Source organism: Rutilus rutilus, assembly GCF_951802725.1.
Source record: "Rutilus rutilus genome assembly, chromosome: 10".
Classification (NCBI taxonomy): Eukaryota; Metazoa; Chordata; class Actinopteri; order Cypriniformes; family Leuciscidae; genus Rutilus; species Rutilus rutilus.
Window position 1 is genome coordinate 439,476 of NC_140215.1, and position 22,255 is coordinate 461,730.

Below are 22,255 nucleotides of genomic sequence, written 5' to 3' on the forward strand. Positions count from 1 at the left end.
TGTATTTGTTAATCACACTTACACTATATATTACACACACTTTCAATCACAAAAGTAATACATTTTCTTATTGTATGTTTGCAAATGTTTGTGATAATATTAAAGGGGTGTTATAATGCCCTTTTCACAAAATCATAAGTCTCTGATGTCCCCAGAGTGTGTGTGTGAAGTTTCAGCTCAGAATACCCCACAGATATTGTTATATATCATGTTCAAATTATCAATTTTTGAGGGTGAGCAAAAATGCACCGTTTTGTGTGTGTTCCTTTAAATGCAAATGAGCTGCTGCTCCCCGCACAGGGGGCGGAGCTTCAAGAGCTTGCACTCACACACACACACACACACACTGAAAATTTCTAAAACTTTTAGCCTTTTATGTTCAAACCGGAGTCAGACAATAATGGAGAGACTCGAGAAGAAGTGACAACATGTAGAAGCAACAGGACATTTCTGAAGGGTTAGTTGATGAGTAACGGCAGCTGATGTGTAGTTATCTTCTAGTCATTGATTAACATATTCTGTCATGATAATCTATAAATCATGTTCAGGGGGCGGGGTTATGTAAATGTTAGGATCAGTGATGTCACTAATCAGTGAAGAAGATCACTGTAGTCTCTACCAGCCGTTTGTTGTAGTCCTTAAAAAGCCATTTCTGTAAAAGTAAATCTCTCCCTTTGCTCTGAACTTTGAGCGTTGTAACTTTGCAGATGTTGTTTATGATCAAACTGCAACATTACACACTAACTAAAGTTAGAAAAGTCAAATCATAATCAACCAGCCCTTTAACACTTCAATATTTGATAAGAATATTTTACTGTAATAATCACATTTGGTACAAAATGAGTGTATTACAACACACAGTGTGAATATGCATACACATAACAAACACTCACTCACACACACACACACACACACACACACACACACACGCATAAACTCACACACACACACACACACACACACACACACACACACACACACACGCATAAACTCACACACACAAACACACACACACGCATTAACTCACACACACACACGCATTAACTCACACAAACACAAACACACACACACACACACACACACACGCATTAACTCACACAAACACACACACACACACACACACACACACACACACACACACACACACATTAACTCACAAACACACACACACATTAACTCACACAAACACAAACACACACACGCATTAACTCACACAAACACACACACACACACACACACACACACACACACACACACAATCTTGTATTTACAAAAACAGAAGTGACACAAAGATCTGAGGCTATTGTGAACGTCTCCAACACGTGAAGTTGCTGAGAAAGCCGTTCCTCTCGCTGTGGGACGAGTCCTGTTTCCCGGAGCCGCTGGTGTCAGAGAGCGGATCCGTGACCTCTGACCTCCGGAAACTCCTCTTGTCTTCCGGGCAGGAGGAACAGAAGCCGAGAGACGCCTGTCGTCGGGATTAAACACGATTAGCATCACAGCGAACGCTCTTCTGTCTCACTAAACATATGCTAATGCTACGCCTGAGCAGATTAGCATGAGCAGATTAGCATGAGCCTTCATTCATGATTCATGCAGATGTTGTGCACAAGGTCACTTTACATGAAGTCAGACTCAAACTCTCTCTGTCAGGGAGAATCCACAGTTCTCCTGCTGTCACATCCAATTTCCTGCGACACTTATTCATAATTCAGCTGTAAACAAAGTGTGTGTGTGTGTGTGTGTGTGTGTGTGTGTGTGTGTGTGTGTGTGTGTGTGTGTGTGTGTGTGTGTGTGTGTGTGTGTGTGTGTAAACCCGCCTCGGCTAATCTACAGATCCGACACTCTTTAATCGCGTTACAGACGAGGCCAATAAACATGCTAATTAATTCTGCTTTTCTTTTTCCTTTTTTTGCATCATGTTCTGTCAGTGAATACCGCTGATCACCTGCACACACTAATGTAATCTTACTGCCAAAGCAACAAAGTAATTTACAGTTTAGAATGTAACATTTATAAAAGCACATCTTACTTTGAAGTAGTTTCTGAACCGCTTGCTGGCGGCGAACAGAGCCACGGGGTTGATGCAGGAGTTCACCGACGCCATGTTGAGGCCGATGTAGTCCAGGACGAGGAAAGTGCTAACAACATCACAGGGTCACAAATAATGATCACGTTCACTACAAACACACACTGACAGCCAGTATTTTAAAGGTGACATATTAAACCTTTTCACAAGATGTAATATAAATCTACAGTGTCCCCAGAATGTGTGTGTGTGAACTTCCAGCTCAAAATACCAGATCATTTATTATAGCTTGTCAAAGTTGCTCCTTTTTGTGTGTGAGCAAAAACACGCCGTTTTTGTGTGTGTCCCTTTAAATGCAAATGAGCTTTAGCTCCGCCTCCGTTCAGAAGAGGGCGGAGTCTTTACACAAGCTTCAGAAACTCCGGCAATAACAAAACAGGCCAATCTCACTCATCCAGAATCCCAGAATAACCAGTAGCGAGTGCAGCCTTACGGAGAGACTCAGGAAGAGCTTCTGAATGTTAGTGGAGACATTTGTGTAGTTGTTGTGGAGTTACACTGATCATCTCATCATCATGTTGAACTTCTCCACAAGTGTCCACAGTTCCTGAGGTGTTTATAAGACAGCGGTGACATGTTCTGGTCAATAGTGTTCAGTGCTCGTCTGTGCTCAACCACAGAACAGTTTCAGGCTTTGCTGGATCTTCATCATTGCGTTAGAACTGGTCTCTGTTGTCGCTCGTGAAACCAAATGTCGGCTGGTGTGTGTAAACGTGCAGATTAAGGGCCGCTAATATTATAATAAGATCCTCTTCATACGTCAGAAGGAGAAGAAATCTGATCGGATTATTTTATAACATGCTTGCAGAGAAAGACTCACCAGAACACAGTTACTGGGTTTCACTTTTCATGTTTTCTGGGTTGATAGAAGCAGCGATTACAGCACTTACACACTCAGATCTTCATGATATGTCTGCTTTAAGAGCATAACTTTGATGAAGACAATCGCATAATGACATACAACAAGCTCAGTGGCAAAAATAATAGTAATAATAATCATAATAATTAGTTAATGGGTGAGAGAAGTACTGATTAATTCAGAGTCAAGTCTCCATGTCCTGTGTGTGTGTGTGTGTGTGTGTGTGTGTTACCTCAGTAAGCTGCATCTGTTGGGGTCGTGCTCATCATAGATGGTTAACTTGAGGATCCTGCTGAGGTGAAGAGGGAACCAGCACACAGCGAACACCAGAACCAGACAGAAGACGGTCCGGGCCGCCTCGCGCCTCTGCCACACACACACACACAGACAGACACACAGACACACACACACACACACAGACAGACAGACACACAGACACACACGCACACACACAGACACACACACACACACGCACACACCAGTCACAAAAACATAGAAATGCTGCCTTGACAACTAACTGAATTAAATAAGTAATCTGAAGTACTAAAACTTTTCAGCCTTTGAACCATTTTTTAAGAAAAGCGATGAGTCAAAATGATAAATTATTATATTTATATTATTAAGATTATATTTAAAATATGTGATATGATATATATGTTTAGATTTTTTGAATGCACATTTGCTTCTTTCTGATCCACCGGTGTAAAGCGCTGATGAACTCTCTGCCAGTAGATGGCGCTTATGAGAGTCAAGTCTCCTTCATTTATACAGCAGCTTTAACAACACAGATGTTTCACAGCAGCTCTACAGTGATAACAGGAGATTACAGTAACAGAGATTGTTTAGGCTTTACAGCAGATCTAGAATAAAGTTATTGTCCAGATAAAGTTAGTTTTGATTGATTCACTTCCGTTGTAAAGATCATTAGTTATTAACTTAAGGGCCGCTAACACACACCGCTCTCACAGGAAACAGAAACTTGTGTGTTCCGGCCGTGATACCGTTCTCATCTCCGTGTAAACATCAAACACGTGGATCTGTGGAGACGGTGACGGCGCGCGCATGCGCATCACGAGTGACGGTGTGACAGAAACATGTACTGAGATGAACTCTGGAAACACACACACCTGCTTCATGTGTTTGTCCAGAACGCTTCGGCTGAAGATCCTGCGGGTCATCAGAGAGTAGAAGATGGAGGTGCACGTCAGCGGAACCAGGAAATAAAACCCGAACAGCCACCAGTCCTTGGACATCTTATAAAACTACAACAAGACAAAGGAGAGTTCATCATGAACTTGACATCGGTTTGAAGGAAGCACATCATCATTAGACTGAAACCACAAGACTCTCTACATCAACACTTCCTCACATCATCTGCCCGTCTGCCATATTTGACGAAAAATTTTACGTTTCGTTTTTTTTAAAGAATTTTTTTACTTTATCGCAATGGTACGAAACTTGGTAAAGGTTTTGGCATATGCTGTGTGAACACACAAAAAAAAACATGGGCATGATTGATAAAGACTAAAAAATAGTCACACTTGAAAAATGAGCGCAAAAATCAAATTTCGCAAAAAAAGACGAGTTTCCTCTAGTGGAAGCGTTTGGTACTGCAGCTGCACAACATCTCACTGAGAGATCAGTTACTGAGATATCAACCTCACGTTTGAAACACCACTTGTTTAGATTGATGGCTTTGATTTTCTTGCAGTTTTAGAGTAAAACGTGATTTTGAAAAGTATTAGTTGTGCATTTTTCATAACAATACGTGTAAAATTCTGTTACTTTTTTAAGTTCACTTTTTAAAACTTTTTTCACTTCAGCAATAATCTGCCGAGTGTCGTCTTTGAAAAGAGAAACTTAAGTCTGTGCTCTAAAGGATTCAAGATTTACCAGTTTAAGTTGGAACTTTATTTTCAGGTCTGTGCTCAAAAAGTGAATACATGGATTATAAATACAGATTAAATATAAATTAGTATAAAAAATCCCATAAAAATACAAAATATTAAAGACATTATCAAACTAAAATATAGTACATTCATTTCATTTCATTTAAAAAATAGGTCATTTTTGACCGACACGCGAAGAGCACCAGAGGGTTGAAGTGCACAATATGCAGAGCTGGATTATTCTAGATCTCTGACCGCAAAAATAATCTTTCTAGAGGAAAGAGGAGTGTGAAACTCTTCCGGTCGGGTTTATGAAGTGAATGTTCTCGTTTCTCCAGTGTGTTGCTGCAGTTCGCCTCAGTTCGCCTCAGTGTACCTGCATGAACGCCGAGGACTGCAGGGGATGGAGGAGGCAGATCCGCAGACGCTCGCCTCGGTAATCCATCGACATCAGATCGAACGCCACGGCCTCCGGAACGGCCAGGAACGTCGAGATCGTCCATATTAAACACACCTGGACTGCGATCCACTTGGGAAAACCCGGAGCTTTGGTCCGAGTCCTGGATGAGACAATCCGGTACCTTCAGGACGACACACGCTTCTACTTTAGTGGTCAGATTACACAAAACACGAGTCTGTGGTCAGATAATAAACCCCTGCAGGATCTTCATGTTGGTGATACAATTCTTTATCATTTTCTTTTTTTATGCATTGGTTTAAAAAAAAAAAAATGTATTCTGATATGAATATGATACAAAATAATCCTATTAAAACCTATGTCATAAACAAGTTAGGTAATTAAGTAATAATAAAAAGAAAATGGTGTAATTGATAGATTGCATTAGGCTACTAACTACAATTTTTGTACCGTTCAAAAGTGTGGGGTTGGTATTTTTATCTGAAATTAATACTTTTATTCATTAAAGATGCATTAAATTGATCAAAAGTGACAGTAAAGACATTAAAATGATACAAAAGATTCTATTTCTTTTGAAATCTATTCATCAGAGAATCCTGAAAAAATTAAATGCATGACAGTTTTTATAAAAAAAAAAAAAAAAAATTGTTTTCAACACTGATAATAATCATAAATGTTTCTTGAGCATCAAATCATCATATTAGAATGATTTCTGAAGGATCATGTGACAACTGTTTTATATTGGAATAATATTTAACAGTTTTTACTGTATTTTTGTAAAAAGCGCTGTATAAATAAAGCTGACGTGACTTGAGTGTGATGTAAGAGTCTCTCACCGGTCGATACTCAGAGCGCAGAGGCTCAGGACTGTGATTCCCACAGAGGCTTTCTGGATAAACGGCAGGAGTTTGCAGATCAGGACACCGAACGGCCAGTCCTCCGCCAGGAGCTGCACAAACACCACACACACTTCAGATCAACACACACTTCAGGTCAGCACACACTTCAGATCATCTCGTTCCAAACGCTTTCCTGCACATCACGACGTAATACCAATAAAAACAAAAAAATCAATAGTTATTTTTTCTTATGATTTAATTGAATCATCGAAGGTCAGAAGCAAGTACATTGGTCAATGAAAAAATGCATTAAATGCATAAAAATGTATGATTAATTTAACATATTTAGTTATTGGAGGTTTGCATAGTTCTCTGATTCTGCATTTCTCTGATCTGATTCATTTTGAGAAATATTGAATCCTTTTTTTGTGCAAGTGAGATGAGGAAATGCACACATTTAGTCTAGAACTACAATAACCATCATGTTTACACACAGCACACACACACTCACACACACACACAACGCCTCTGCACTTCGATGTGTCTCAACATGGGGACAAGAGAGCAGTCAGTCAATAAATGGGAAAACAAAGTAACTCAGATATTGTTTTGTCAATTTTAAAAGTAATGCGTTACTTTACTAGTTACTTGAAAAAGTAATCTGATTACATAACTCAAGTTACTTGTAATGAGTTCCCGCCAACACTGGTTACCTTATACACATTGATGGGAATGGCGATGACGATGTGCAGGAGATCTCCCAGAGCCAGACTGCCGATGAGAATATTGGGTCCAGTTCTCATGCTTTTGTGTTCTGTGATGATCCTCAGAAGAGTCACATTTCCCAGCATCCCGAGCAGCAGCACCAGAACCGAGACCACACTGTTGATGTACCTGAAGGCGTCTCTGATCCGCACTGGTGCCGAGCACATCCGGGTTCTGTTCCTGGTGCTGTCCAGGGAGGTCCTCTGAGTTCTGTTCCCGGTTCCGTCCGGGGAGTTCCTACGGGTTCTTTTCCCGGTTCCGTCCGGGGAGTTCCTACGGGTTCTGTTCCCGGTTCCGTCCGGGGAGTCCCTCTGAGTTCTGTTCCCGGTTCCGTAAGGGGATATCCTCCAGGTTCTGTTCCCGGTTCCGTCAGGGGATATCCTCCAGGTTCTGTTCCCGGTGCCGTCCGGGAAGTTCCTCTGAGTTCTGTTCCCGGTGCCGTCCGGGGAGTTCCACCGGGTTCTGTTCCCGGTGCCGTCCGGGGAGTTCCACCGGGTTCTGTTCCCGGTGCCGTCCGGGAAGTTCCTCTGAGTTCTGTTCCCGGTGCCGTCTGGGGAGTTCCACCGGGTTCTGTTCCCGGTTCCGTCCGGGGAGTTCCACCGGGTTCTGTTCCCGGTGCCGTCCGGGGAGTTCCACGAGATGTTATTTACTCCCGGATCTGCAGTCTGAGCGCTAATGAACCCGGCAGAACTATAAACCCACAGCAATAACAGCACAGTGACGGAGGCCAACATGTCAAAGACTTTAAAACCTGAGAGAAATCCGGTTGTAATCAGGTCTCATGCTTGAGATGTTTGTTCCCTGCAGCTCTTGAGTCTCACAGGTGAAGGTGTGTGTTTATATACGCGAGTGTGTGTGTGTTTATATACGCTAGTGTTTGACAGCGGCTCAATAAATCATGTGTTTTGGCCCGATCTCAGACTCAGTGTGTCATTCACACGCCTGAGGGTCGAGACTTGAGTTTCCAGTGTGATCTTGCCTCCATGATTCTGTATATGCAGAGCTTTCACAGGATTCACTCTCTCTCTCACTCACACACACACACACACACACACACACACACACACACACACAGTCATTGCTGCTCATTCCTCGTGACGCATCAGTGTGTGTCCAGATGTTCACTAGAGCTCTGCTAAACACTGAGTGATTAAACAGCTGTGAATGTAATAAACGCAAACACACCATCAACCCACTCACCCATCCTTCTATCCTTCCACTCACCCATCAATCCATCCATCCATCCAGAAAATGATTGTTTCACGCGTTCTCACTTGCAAATAATCAGATAAAGTAGTATGCATATTTGCTCAGAGTACTCCTCCAGTACTCCTGGTCAGGACAGTCACCAGGTAAGTGTGAGGAGACGGTGGAGGGATGCTGAAAACTGTCGAGTAAACGAGGTGAGTCGAATGTGTATATACAGTGGGGAGAACAAGTATTTGATACACTGCCGATTTTGCAGGTTTTCCCACTTACAAAGCATGTAGAAGTCTGTAATTTTTATCATAGGTACTCTTCAACTGTGAGAGACATGCATTTTATTGCATGACATAAGTATTTGATCACCTACCAACCAGTAAGAATTCCGGCTCTCATAGACCTGTTAGTTACTCTTTCAGAAGCCCTCCTGTTCTCCACTCATTACCTGTATTAACTGCACCTGTTTGAACTCGTTACCTGTATAAAAGCCACCTGTCCACACACTCAATCAAACAGACTCCAACCTCTCCACAATGGCCAAGACCAGAGAGCCGTGTAAGGACATCAGGGATAAAATTGTAGACCTGTACAAGGCTAGGATGGGCTACAGGACAATAGGCAAGCAGCTTGATGAGAAGGCAACAACTGTTGGAGCAATTATTGCAATTATTAGAAAATGGAAGAAGTTCAAGATGACGGTCAATCTCCCTCGGTCTGGGGCACCATGCAAGATCTCACCTCGTGGGGCATCAATGATCATGAGGAAGGTGAGGGATCAGCCCAGAACTACACGGCAGGACCTGGTCAATGACCTGAAGAGAGCTGGGACCACAGTCTCAAAGAAAACCATTAGTTTTTAAACCATTAGTAACACACTACGCCGTCATGGATTAAAATCCTGCAGCGCACGCAAGCTCCCCCTTCTCAAGCCAGCGCATGTCCAGGCCCGTCTGAAGTTTGCCAATGACCATCTGGATGATCCAGAGGAGGAATGGGAGAAGGTCATGTGGTCTGATGAGACAAAAATAGAGCTTTTTGGTCTAAACTCCTCTCGCCGTGTTTGGAGGAAGAAGAAGGATGAGTACAACCCCAAGAACACCATCCCAACCGTGAAGCATGGAGGTGGAAACATCATTCTTTGGGGATGCTTTTCTGCAAAGGGGACAGGACGACTGCACCGTATTGAGGGGAGGATGGATGGGGCCATGTATCGCGAGACCTTGGCCAACAACCTCCTTTCCTCAGTAAGAGCATTGAAGATGGGTCGTGGTTGGGTCTTCCAGCATGACAACGACCCGAAACACACAGCCATGGCTCCGTAAGAAGCATCTCAAGGTCCTGGAGTGGCCTAGCCAGTCTCCAGACCTGAATCCAATAGAAGATCTTTGGAGGAGCTGAAAGTCCGTATTCCCCAGCGACAGCCCCGAAACCTGAAGGATCTGGAGAAGGTCTGTGTGGAGGAGTGGGCCAGAATCCCTGCAGTGTGTGCAAACCTGGTCCAGAACTACAGGAAACGGATGATCTCTGTAATTGCAAACAAAGGTTTCTGTACCAGATATTAAGTTCTGCTTTTCTGATGTATCAAATACTTATGTCATGCAATAAAATGCTAATTAATTACTTAAAAATCATACAATGTGATTTTCTGGATTTTTGTTTTAGATTCCGTCTCTCACAGTTGAAGAGTACCTATGATAAACATTACAGACTTCTACATGCTTTGTAAGTGGGAAAACCTGCAAAATCGGCAGTGTATCAAATACTTGTTCTCCCCACTGTATACAGACCTCACTCATTTAACTGATTGGGTAGACATGTTGATTACTGATTGTTGACAGCTGGTTGGAATGACGTGATGATTGGATAGATAATTTGAAGGTGTTCCTCCCGAACTTTGTAAATAAAACATCATATCTGAATCCCAGTGCAGTTCTGCTCCCCTCCCTCCCTCCGGCAGACATCAACACATCTCCGGTGTTCTGCTGTCTTCGGCTCTGCTTGCTGTGTTTTGTCCAGAGCTCTTGACTCACTGGTTTACCGTGGTGAAGGGGTTTGATGACAGGGTCATCGCCATGGCAACCAGCACAACTCAGACAGAGCGGGAAAGGCTGACGACATCATCAGTCATCATCCCGAAAACACAGACTGAGCTTCTGTTTCTCTAGTCTTCCAGTTCTCGCCCCGAGGGTCTTTAGGGGCGACTGCAGCCGATGACGAGCGAACTGAGGAACATTACAGTCTTAAAGATTTCTTACCTGCCATTAAAATCTGTATTGTGCATTATTTATCATTTAAACTGCCATCTTTGCTCATGGATACATTATTTTGAGCCAATCACCTGAGTTGTAGATGTCATGTGACTGAGCACGTTATACCAGAACTCTTGCAGCAAACAGAAAAATGAAGGCATCAAAAACACAAAAACTTTATCTACTCTATGTTGCTTGCAAAAATTCATTACTAATATCTCATCAGAAAACTTCACACTTTTGTTCAAGGAGAGGCAATGATGAATGATGAATTTTATGCATTTGGCAGACACTTGCATCTCAAGGCACACATTTACATTCTTATCAGTTCTTGCTCTCCCTGGGAATTGAACCCATGACCTTGGCGTTGCTAGTGCCAGCGCTCCACTGTTAGAGCTCCAGGAAAGTTTGGCTAGTCAAGCCCTTCAGATGAGTCGAGCACTTAATGAGCAGCGAGTGGACATGAGCTGAGACACTCAGAGTTCTCAGTAATTCTGTACAATAGGTGTTGTGTTTCTAAGATGAATGAGATCCAGACTTTTACCCAGATCACACATTCTCATCTATGCCGTCAGAACAAACTCCTCCTGCTAATTTCCCACTTTCTCTCAGAGAAAAGATGCGCTAATGAGATTTATCCAAATCGTTCATCTTTTGTCACAGTTTCACCAGCTTTAGGAACATTCATATCTCTTCAATCCCACAGAGAGCAGATTCAGCTGAAGTCTGCGTTTGCGAGGGGAATATTGATGCGATCCTACTGTGCCACGATTCACGCTTTCATCTGTGACCTTTGACCCAGACGGCCTTCAGAGAATAGCACAATTATATAATCGTAATCAAAGGTTGCATATTTAAATCACGAAATTATAATCAAAGGTTGAATATTCCAGTCTGCCATGCTTTAATGGTGATTGATCTGAAGAGTGGAGAGCGTCTCTCCGAGCTCAAGGTGAGAGAGCTCGAGTCCGTCCGGATCATAATTAGCTTCCCGTCTGGAGATGTGGCTGTGTCATAATCTGCTGAATTCATCTCCATTATAATGAAGGACAAGAGCAGGCAGGCAAATACGCCAGCCATCGTTTCCTCCAGGGGCCGATCAGCATCCCATCATCCTAATGGATTCATCCGGTCTGTCCTCGAGTCACGGCTCAGAGCGCCGGCCTGTTCTGCTCACAAAACCGTGATAAACGCAAATAATACAACAATAACCATACGCATATAGTTTTAGAACAACTAGTAGGATGTTGATAACATGGACTGGCTGTGTGCCGTCAATGTGAATTGAAATTGAATTGAATGTGAATTGAAAGTGAATCGAATGTGATTTGAATCGAATGTGAATTTAATTGAAAGTGAATCGAATGTGAATTGAATGTGAATCAAATTAAAAATGAATTGAATGTGAATTGAATTGAAAGTGAATCGAATGTGAATTGAATGTGAATCGAATTCAATGTGAATTGAAAGTGAATCGAATGTGATTTGAATCGAATGTGAATTTAATTGAAAGTGAATCGAATGTGAATTGAAAGTGAATTGAATGTGAATCAAATTAAAAATGAATTGAATGTGAATTTAATTGAAAGTGAATCGAATGTGAATCGAAATAAAAATGAATTGAATGTGAATTGAATTGAAAGTGAATCGAATGTGAATTGAAAGTGAATTGAATGTGAATCAAATTAAAAATGAATTGAATGTGAATTGAATTGAAAGTGAATCGAATGTGAATCGAATTAAAAATGAATTGAATGTGAATTTAATCGAATGTGAATCAAATCGAATGTGAATCGAATACGAATTTAATTGACTGTAAATCGAATGTGAATTGAATTGAAAGTGAATCGAATGTGAATTGAATGTGAATCAAATTCAATGTGAATCGAATGTGAATTGAATTAAAAATTAATTGAATGTGAATTTAATTAAAAGTGACTCGAATCGAATGCGAATTGAATGTGAATCGAATATGAATTTAATTAACTGTAAATCGAATGTGAATTGAATCGAATGTAAATTGAATGGAATCGAATGTGAATTAAAATACATGACCAAAACTAGCATTATCAAAACATAAGCTGCCATGATTAAAGCCTAGGCCTCGTTTATAGATGTGTGCAGTAGAATGAGCCTAAATATCAATATTGACAAAATTCACTTTTACATGAGAAGTAAAAACTAACGCTACAGGATTATTTCACTACGCAAAAAAAGCTCAGAAAACCAACAGGCCGAGAGGAAAAAGCAAACATTAACATAATCAGTTATTAATATTTGGTTGATTGTCTTGTTTTTGCATGTGTTCATCATTTCTTGGCCTGGATAAAAATGATGTCGCACATTTTCTCATGTTTCATTGCGTTATTATCACTAATAAATCAATCGACTCCAAGCACAACTACACAATATGACTACAGAATCTATAATAATATTTGAATAAAGGGTGAAGATGTGGACGTCACCTTCACACACTACTGTGTTTGATCCCGTTATAAATACAGTACAAAGGAAAATATATATATATGGATCATACGTGTGATGCCACTGAAATAAGTTCAGTTCTGTAGCGTTACAGTCAATGAATGTTTATTGTATTATATTAGAGGTGTGTGTCAGCATGATGTTAGTATGTGTGTGTGCATGAAAACATGCGTCTTTTACACTGGTAAACGACTGGTGTTTTATGATTTACTGGGAAACTATTTAGTTTGTCATAAAGGTAAACAAACTGATTTTAGCAGTTTGGCGTATTAACATTACAGTCGGTGAATTATACAGTATCTGTGTGTGTGTTACTGTAAACTTAGGAAAATTGGAAGAAAAATGAGTATCACTTAGTGTTGAATATTTCTTTAATAAATCTCAATTATACTAACAATTCTTAGACATTTTGTCAACTTAATTTCTTATGTTTAATCCACTTGAATTCACACAATTTAAGTCAACTTAATTATTTCGTTTTAGAATTACATCATCATGTTTATTACTGTAATAATGGTCTTTAACGTGATATTTCTAGGAATCTGCAGGACGGATGAACTTTAATGATATAATATTAAATAATATTAATATGAGCAATAGTCTGAACACTAATGATGATAAATATCTAGATATTGTGGTTTCCACTGATATATTATCTGATGGATTCACTTCAGCATGAAGCACATTATTAATGTAAGATTTGATGTTTTCTATGTCATTTCACTTCAATATGAGTTATTAATTCCATAAATCAGCTTCAGGTCTTAAAGTGTTTTTCAGATTAAATCAGTGTTTAACGCTCCGTCTGGAGACGACTGGACCGGATCAGAATAAACCACAGCCGTCGGGGGGAGTGTGTCAGAAACTTCAGCTTTAGTTCAGGATTAACAGCAACTCTTCACAATCACTCCAACAGACAAGAGTCGTATCAAATATTATATCACACTCAACGCATGTATAAAAAACTCACAGAGAGAGAGAGAGAGAGAGAGAGACAGAGAGACATAGAGAGAGACATATATATATAGAGAGAGAGACAGAGAGAGAGAGAGAGAGAGAGAGAGAGACATAGAGAGAGAGAGAGAGAGAGAGAGAGAGAGAGACATAGAGAGAGAGAGAGAGAGAGAGAGAGAGAGAGAGAGAGACATAGAGATAGAGAGAGAGAGAGACATAGAGATAGAGAGAGAGAGAGAGAGACATAGAGATAGAGAGAGAGAGAGACATATATATATATATATATATATATATATATATATATATATATATATATATATAGAGAGAGAGAGAGAGAGAGAGAGAGAGAGAGAGAGAGAGAGAGAGAGAGAGAGAGAGAGAGAGAGAGAGAGAGCTTGATTGAGATGAAAATGAGCAAATGTAATAAAGAATAATTCACCCGAAAATGAAAACTATTGCGTTATTACTCACTCCAATCCTGTATGAACAATCTTTCATAAAACATCAGAAGCTTTCATGGTGTCTTTATATAGTTGTCAGAGTTTGTCGTTGTGCTTCATAAAGGTTATATAAAAGAAATCCTTTTGTGCTCATCAGGGAAAAATAACAGCATTTACATTTCTGAGTGAGATATTAATGCAGAAATAATAAATCTACTTCTTTATGCTCTCTTATCTGTCTAGATCTCCTCTTCCATCCCTTAAACTCAAGTGTGTGTGAGGAAACGGCTCCACACCCACACACACACACACACACACACAGCGCCCCCTGCTGGACAACTGTGCCGCTCATCGACTCGCTCCATCAGCAGACGCATAATTCCCATCTTCCAATAATTTAAATGTACAAACTGATTTAGTATGAATGTCTCGCACATACACACACACACACACACACACACACACACACACACACACACAGCGTCTTTAAGCGCTCGAACGGGTCAAACACAGTCTGTGGTGATGAACACTGGTCTGTCTCCTGTTTCCGCTTCTGATTCGCTGATGAAGAACTTCTGCTACTTCACCGACAGCAGGAGGTTAATCTGAGGAAGGAGGACGAGAAACACTTACTGTCAGTCCTTCACTCACACACACACTCTCTCACACACTCTCACACACTCTCACACACTCTCACACACTCTCACACACTCTCACACACACTCTCACACACTCTCACACTCTCTCTCACACACACACACACACACACACACACACACACACACACACACACACACACACTCTCACACACTCTCACACACTCTCACACAACCAGTCAAACGCTTTCGATCGGTAAGAATGTTTCTGAAAGTCTCTTCTGCTCATCAAAGCTGCATTTATTTGATCAAAAATACAGTAAAAACAGTGAAATATTATTCCAGTGTAAATCATCTGTTCTCTATGTGAATATACAGTAAAGTGTAATTTATTCCTGTAAATGTTCAGCATCATTACTCCAGTCTTCAGTGTCACATGATCCTTCAGAAATCACTCTAATATGAGGATTTGATGATTAAGAAACATTTATGATTATTATCAGTGTTGAAAACTGTTGTGTACTTTTTTTCATGATTCTTTGCTGAACAGAAAGTTCAAAAGAACAGCATTTATTCTGAAATAGAATCTTTTGTAAGATAATAAATGTCTTCACTGTCACTTAAAGACATCCTTGATGAATTAAAGTTATTTATTTATTTTATTTATTTCCCCCAAAAAATAAAATAAAAATTATTATTGACCCCAAACATTTGAATGGAAGTGTTTAATGTTACAAAAGATTCTATTTCAATTTCTATTCTATTTAAATGTTTCTTGATCATCAAATCCTCATATTAGAGTGATTTCTGGAGGATCATGTGACACTGAAGACTGGAGTAATGATGCTGAACATTCAGCTTTGATAACAGGAATAAATTACACTTTACTATATATTCACATAGAGAACAGATGATTTACACTGAATAATATCTCACTGTTTTCACTGTATTTTATGTATTTTTAATCAAATAAACGCAGCTTTAAAAGTCTCACCTTCTTTTAAAAACAGAAAATCTGACCAGTCCACTTTTGACAGGTAGTGATGATGTGCATAAAGTGACATTATTTGTTACAATTTTATGATATTATTTGTTTGTTTTGTTTTAATTGAATCTGTTGATTAAAAAAAAAAATATCAAAACTAGGATCCGTCATAAAGTGTGTGGAAATGGACTGAACTCAACATGTCGGGACGGAGACGGAGTGGGTCGGAGAAGTTTTTTGGTTTTGTATAATTTGTTCCTTAATTTCAATCAATATTTTGTAAATCAATGATCTGGATTTAAATAAATAAGAAGAAAAAAAACAACGCTTGTGAAATGAAGTGCGCAACATGCCACGCTTCAGAAGCTTGAGGAAGGCCGAGACAGCTGTACTGTATGAATATGATGTTATATGATGTAATATCTGCACCTGCTCCATAGAGGGACAGGCGATGATCTGCAGGTCTTCTCCACTGAACTCCTCCTGCAGGAACACATGCAGTCTCTGGAAAACCTGCTGGACGTTATTCTGGAACCAGAGGAACAGACTCTCATTATCCCGCGTCACATGACCCTGCGCTCGGCCCCGCCCTGACCCCTCACTGACCAATCCTACCTCAGTATGTTAATGAGGGCATCGAGACTATACATACTAGAAGAAAAATACTTTTCTTACTTTGTATTTTTGTCTTGTTTCCAGTCCAAATATCTAAACATTCTTAAATCAAGATGCATTTACTAGAGAAGTAAAATTACATAAGAAATTATATCTTGTTTTCTGAAAAAAAAAAAGAAAAAAAAAAATCTAAATGAAGTGAGTTTTTGCTTAAAACAAGAAAAATGATCTACAAATGGGGTAAGAAAGATAATCTCGGTTTCCATTCGAATTAAGATCATTTTTCTCCTTTTCCGTTTGAATTAGGTTTTTTTTTTCATTCACGTTAAGATTTTTTTTTTATTTATTCAAATTAAGATTTTGTTTCTTGTTTTTTATGCAAATTAAGATTTTTTTTCTTCTTTTCCGTTTGAATTAAAAAATGTTTCTTTGTTTCCATTCGGATTAGGATTGTTCTTCTCACCCCATTGGCAGATCATTTTGCTTGTTTTAAGCAACAACTTAATTTTTTTCTCCAGAAAACAAGATATGATTTCTTATATCATTTTACTTCTCTAGTAAATCCTTCTAGATTTAAGAATTTGTAGATATTTGGACTGGAAACCAGACTAAAACAGCATCGTTTGCAGTGTGTGAATGACAGTGACCGAAGGAAGGCTCGATTAAAACCGAGACGTGATTACATCACTAGTATTATATGATTAGGCTGATAGTCTTTAAGAAAACAGACTTCTAAATAATACTATGAAGAGTTGATGTGAGTCTCACCCGGACCGGCTTGAACAGGATGAACTCTGTGTCCTTATTGGCCAGATAGAGAGACAGGCTCTGTAAGGTGACGGGCAGCTTGTTCTTCAGGATCCGGTACGTGCTCATCACAACGTCATTAATTTTGGCTGAAAGTAGATGACACATCCTTATTAATAAGTGCAAACACATCAAGAACACACTTGATTTACATGTCAATCAGTCAAATTGACACTTCAACGATATAAAAGTGTCTGAGATAGTCAGCTGATTATGATTGGCTGATCAGTGAAGCACTGATGCGTCTCACCAGGCTGAGCCCACGGCTGCTGCGACAGGTTATAGGTCGGTCCTCCTTCAACAGCCATCGTCTTTAAAGCTGCTACCTGTGATGAACACACACACACACACACACACACACACACACGAGCGAAGGGTTCAGAGAGGATTCGCTTTCACCCACAAACCTTTAAATTAAACTCAGTTTTAAGACTAAAGTAATAAATGAGTAGAAGAATAAGTGCCCACTAACACTGACTTATAATGAAGCTCGTTTCCGCCACAGAATAAAACATTTTAAAGATAATTGCAACTTTTTATCTCACAATTGCGAGTTTACATCTCACAATCTCCTTACTACGTGTTATAAAGTCTGAATTGCGAGTTACAAACATGCTTTTGAATTTTTCATTCTGTAGCAGAAACAAGTTTCCACAGATTTCTACTGACAAAAACTTCAATAATTTTTAAAGAGGACATATGATGCCTTTTATCAAAGTGTTGATGTTGTTTCAGGCTCTACTAGAACAGGTTTTCCTGCTTGAATGTTGATTATTCTCCTCATATTCTCCATTGTTGCGGCTCCTCTCTTCCCAGTCTGTCAGTAACACTCTGTTTACTTCCTGTCTCTATGAAGCCCCTCCTTCTGAAAAGCACACTGTGCTCTGATTGGTCGGCTGGATCAGTGTGTTGTGATTGGTCGAGCGCTTCGAGTGTGTTTGGGAAATGTCCCGCCCCTTACCATAATCACCAGTTTAACACACTACTAACTAACTCAACCAGGCCCCGCCCCTTTATTCTGCGTATGAATTATTATAATGAGGAATAATGTGATGTGTTCGTTCCCTAATAATTTAGCTTGTTTTAAGCAAAAACTTGAACTTGATGAACATGGACCAAAAGCAGAATAGCTCTCACTATACACTACTGATGTCTGCATTCGCCATAGCTGTGTTTGCCGACCCACAATGCCCTCTGATTCTGACCTTGCTGAGGAACTCCTCCAGGTTTCCCACAAGCGTGTGCGTCTGCTGCTGGATGAACTGCTCACAGCTGGACTTCAGGTGTCGGTCCACCTCTTTCTTCGAGTCGATGTAATGCTCCTTTATCTCTGGAGAACCCTGAGAGAACATGAGCTCACGATGAGTGACTCAAACCAGACATAAATCACTCGTTCTGGACGAGGACTCAGGTGTGAGACTCTGAAGACAAGTCCAGTCCAGTCAGCTTTATTACTATAGAGCTTTACAACACAGATTTACAGAGATAGCAGGACAATAATGCAACAAAGTTTGTGTCTAGAAGAAAATAGCGTCACAGTCCAGCTTAAGTCAGTTCAGTGATGCTTCATTTCTGTTGTAAAGAAGTTATTAATTTAGTTCATTTATATATATATATATATATATATATAGACCGTCATATAATGGAGTCAATGCAGGAGATCAATAATATTGTACATTTTAAATTAAATGTTAAATTGGTTAAAATGAGTAAAACCAGCCGTCACCTCCAGCAGGAACTCCAGGATTGCGTTATGGCTGTTGAGTCGGAAGAAGTGATGCACAGCTTTGGGATTGAAGATTTTGAAAGCGGCGTCTGAGGAAGAAGAGAAACTGATGTTGTTCTGCCACCTGGTGTTCGTCACTGATATTACACGCATATATCATTCACAATCATCTCACAACTCAATATTTGTAAGTATAGAATCTTTTGCAACATTAAACACTACCGTTCAAAAGTTCAAAAGTTTTGGGTCAGTAAGAATTTTTTTTTTTTAATTTGGGGAAGGAACTTAAAGAAATTAATAAATTTATTCATCAAGGACACATTAAACCGATCAAAAGTGACAGTAAAGACATTTATACTGTTACAAAAGATTATATTTCAAATAAAAATCCAGCAGTGGACAAATAACCATTCAGTAGGGGTGTCACAATATATCACAATACAAAAATGCATCAATATGTATCGTGGATAGTAGAAAAATGTCAAGCTTACAGAGTTTTAGTGTCAGTATTACAATAAACTAATATATAAATGTTGAATATAATGTATAAAAATTCAATGGGGGAATATTTGTGTGTCCTAATAATGCCAAATGTCTGATGTTACCAGTAAAAAGTGGCTTACATTATTTTAAACACATCTATTCAGTGAAAGAGTTCAAGCATTCGTCTGAAATAATTCTGTATTTTCAGCTTCAGAATCATGAATATGTTTATTCTGGTGTCTCTATTGTCCTGTATTGGGTTTCAGCACCAAGTCCAAGACTATTCTTGTTTACAATGTAAAACCAAATTTAGCTTTTTAATCAACAGTTAATTCTTTTATCATGTGTCTTGGAGTATCGCTATAATATGGTATCGTGAGTTCAGTATCGTGATATGTGTCGAATCGTGACATGAGGGTCTCGTTACACCACTACCATTCAAATGACCCATAATCCCACAAACACAGGTGTTGATGAGCCTGAGCTCTCGCACCTCTGGTCTTCTTCAGGTCCAGCGAGATCTCCTTGATGGCGAAGTCTGCGTGGAACGGGGCGATCTGCTCACGCATGATCAGCAGATGTTTGATGAGGAACAGCTGCCCGTCTATCTGAGTCTGGAGGAACAACAGCGCTTCAGTTCACACGTCTCACATACACTACATTTAAAAAAGAATGTAGATTTTTTTTTAATAATTATAAATAATAATGCATTTAAAAATTTAAATTTGAAAAAAATTGGGTAAAAAATTGATAATAATTGTCATATTATCAGACACTTCTCATGCAAGTCTATAGGAATCCTGTGTTTTTATAGAATGTTACAGATAATATACAAAAATACTATATAATATATATACAAATAATATATACTTAATTGTTAATATAGTAGCATAATATAGATTATAGCACGGCCTGTAAGAATACTCCATTCTGATTGGTCGGAAGGTCTGCATTAAAACCGTTTAATGAAGTTAATGTCAGTTTTATCACCATTCTATATTAATGTGATGCTTTCATTGAAGCACACACACACACACACTCACTCACACACACACTCACTCTTACTCTCACACTCACTCTCACCCTCACCCTCTCACACTCACTCACTCTCTCACACTCACTCACTCTCACTCACACTCACTCTCACTCTCTCACACTCACTCACTCTCTCACACTCACTCACTCTCACTCTTACTCTCACACTCACTCTCACCCTCACCCTCTCACACTCACTCACTCTCTCACACTCACTCACTCTCACTCACACTCACTCACTCACACTCTCACACTCACTCTCTCACACTCACTCACTCTCACTCTCACACTCACTCACTCACTCACTCACTCACACACACTCACCCTCACCCACTCTCTCACACTCACTCACTCACTCTCTCTCTCTTTCTCTCTCTCTTCCGGTGCACGGCGGGGAGCGTTTGGGGTGTGCGTGAGGGTTTCTTTCGCGGGGAGTACGGGAGTTTACTTTTTTTTCGTTTTTCTATTTTCTACTGCACTTTAATTAAAATGTATTAGAAGAGGAATACGTTTTGACCAAGGAAACAAAGACTTTTGTTTATTTGGAAACTTTTGTGGCGGCACCGAGATGGCGTCTCACCCCGCGGCCGCGGAGGTGGTGGTGTCACCTGTGTCGCTCCGTCACGGCGTCAGGTGTGTGCCTGTACAAGGCGTGACGGTGGAGGATGTGTTACTGGTGGTTGGAGAACTAATCGGATATGAAAACATTTCTTCGGCGTCGAGGATGAATAAGGCGGTAGTGGTGTTTGTAAAGGAGGAAGAACTGGCAAATCGGTTGATAAGCGAAGGAATTGTGGTAGGTGGAGATTTTCTTACCATTTCACCGCTGGTAATGCCAACAACCCGTATAACCGTGTCTAACGTTCCCCCTTTCATTCAGAATGATGAAATTGAAAGAGCGTTAGCGAGATATGGAAAGTTTGCAAGTGGGATTAGAACTATTCCACTGAGATGCAGAAATGAAGCTTTGAAGCACGTTATGTCTTTCAGGAGGCAAGTGTTTATGTTTTTGAATCAGCCAGAGCTGGATGTGTCGTTTAGAGTTGGCCACGAGGGAAAATCGTATGTGGTGTACGCTAATACTGGTAGCATGAAGTGCTTTGAGTGTGGCGATATTGGGCATAACCGGATGGCGTGCCCACATAAGGCCCAGGATAGGCAGGAAGAGGTAGCTGAACATAGGCCTAGTGCTGTTGCTGAGGATGTTCAGGAACAAAATGAAGATGTCCAGATTAACACTGGTGAATCAAATGATGAGAGAGTACCAGCTCAGATTACAGAGGAAAGGAACGTTGTTAATGCTGATTTTATTGACAGTAATGATCAGAGAGATGATGTTGATGAAAACGAGATTTCTACTGGACAAAACGATGCATCTAAAATGGGGGAAAGTAGTGTGATGACTGATGATGTCACCAAAGGAAAAATAAATGTTGAAATGGTTCAAACTGATGATCCTGAAGTGTTTAACAGTGTTGAAATGTGTACTGATTCTGAAATGGGAGATGATGATAATTTCTCTGAAATTTCAGATATTGGTTCACAAATCATGGAGGACACATATACACTGCAAGAAATAAATGATTTTCTAGATGCAACTTTTGGAAAGACTGTGGAAGTCAAGGATTTCTTCCCAGATATAGGGAAATTTATAGTGTCTGTGACTTTATTACAAAGAAACGTTAGTCATGAGGTTCTTAGCAAGCAGAAAAGATTTCGGTTAAGGAAGATTTTAACGAAGTTAAGAAAGAGTAAGGCAAATGCTTCACAAAATGATTAAAACACACAGGGTGTCGGCTATTCTTTGTCTTTTCACTCT

At 39.9% G+C, this 22,255-nt stretch overlaps 2 protein-coding genes across 2 annotated transcripts in view; both read right to left on the bottom strand.

Moving 5' to 3' along the window:
* Positions 1–320: 320 nt before the first annotated feature.
* ednrbb (endothelin receptor type Bb) lies at positions 321–8,836 on the bottom strand. Its single transcript, XM_084421572.1, has 7 exons — positions 6,808–8,836; positions 6,092–6,204; positions 5,214–5,418; positions 4,076–4,210; positions 3,181–3,314; positions 2,033–2,141; positions 321–1,468 (listed from the first exon to the last, which is right to left on the bottom strand). Exons 1-7 carry the CDS (start codon positions 7,591–7,593, stop codon positions 1,301–1,303), a joined length of 1,650 nt encoding a protein of 549 aa, XP_084277698.1. The 5' UTR covers positions 7,594–8,836; the 3' UTR covers positions 321–1,300.
* A 4,812-nt stretch (positions 8,837–13,648) lies between these two features.
* cog3 (component of oligomeric golgi complex 3) overlaps positions 13,649–22,255 on the bottom strand; it is a 29,972-nt gene continuing 21,365 nt past the window's right edge. Inside the window, exons 17-23 of the mRNA XM_084421687.1 lie at positions 19,895–20,015; positions 18,919–19,007; positions 18,398–18,532; positions 17,443–17,518; positions 17,154–17,281; positions 16,200–16,298; positions 13,649–14,794 (exon numbers count right to left, since the gene is read on the bottom strand). Of these exons, the coding sequence (XP_084277813.1) occupies positions 14,768–14,794; positions 16,200–16,298; positions 17,154–17,281; positions 17,443–17,518; positions 18,398–18,532; positions 18,919–19,007; positions 19,895–20,015 (675 nt within the window). The 3' untranslated portion in view covers positions 13,649–14,767. The remainder of the gene's footprint in view (positions 14,795–16,199; positions 16,299–17,153; positions 17,282–17,442; positions 17,519–18,397; positions 18,533–18,918; positions 19,008–19,894; positions 20,016–22,255) is intronic.

What these genes read in the sequence shown, in the direction of transcription:
- ednrbb (XM_084421572.1), bottom strand. Translation starts at nt 7,593, where the DNA reads ATGTTGGCCTCCGTCACTGTGCTGTTATTGCTGTGGGTTTATAGTTCT. An exon ending in TTCCCATCAATGTGTATAAG is followed by an intron (nt 6,205 to 6,807) that starts GTAACCAGTGTT and finishes GTGTTTGTGCAG; the next exon opens with CTCCTGGCGGAGGACTGGCC. An exon ending in AACAGATGCAGCTTACTGAG is followed by an intron (nt 2,142 to 3,180) that starts GTAACACACACA and finishes TGATGTTGTTAG; the next exon opens with CACTTTCCTCGTCCTGGACT.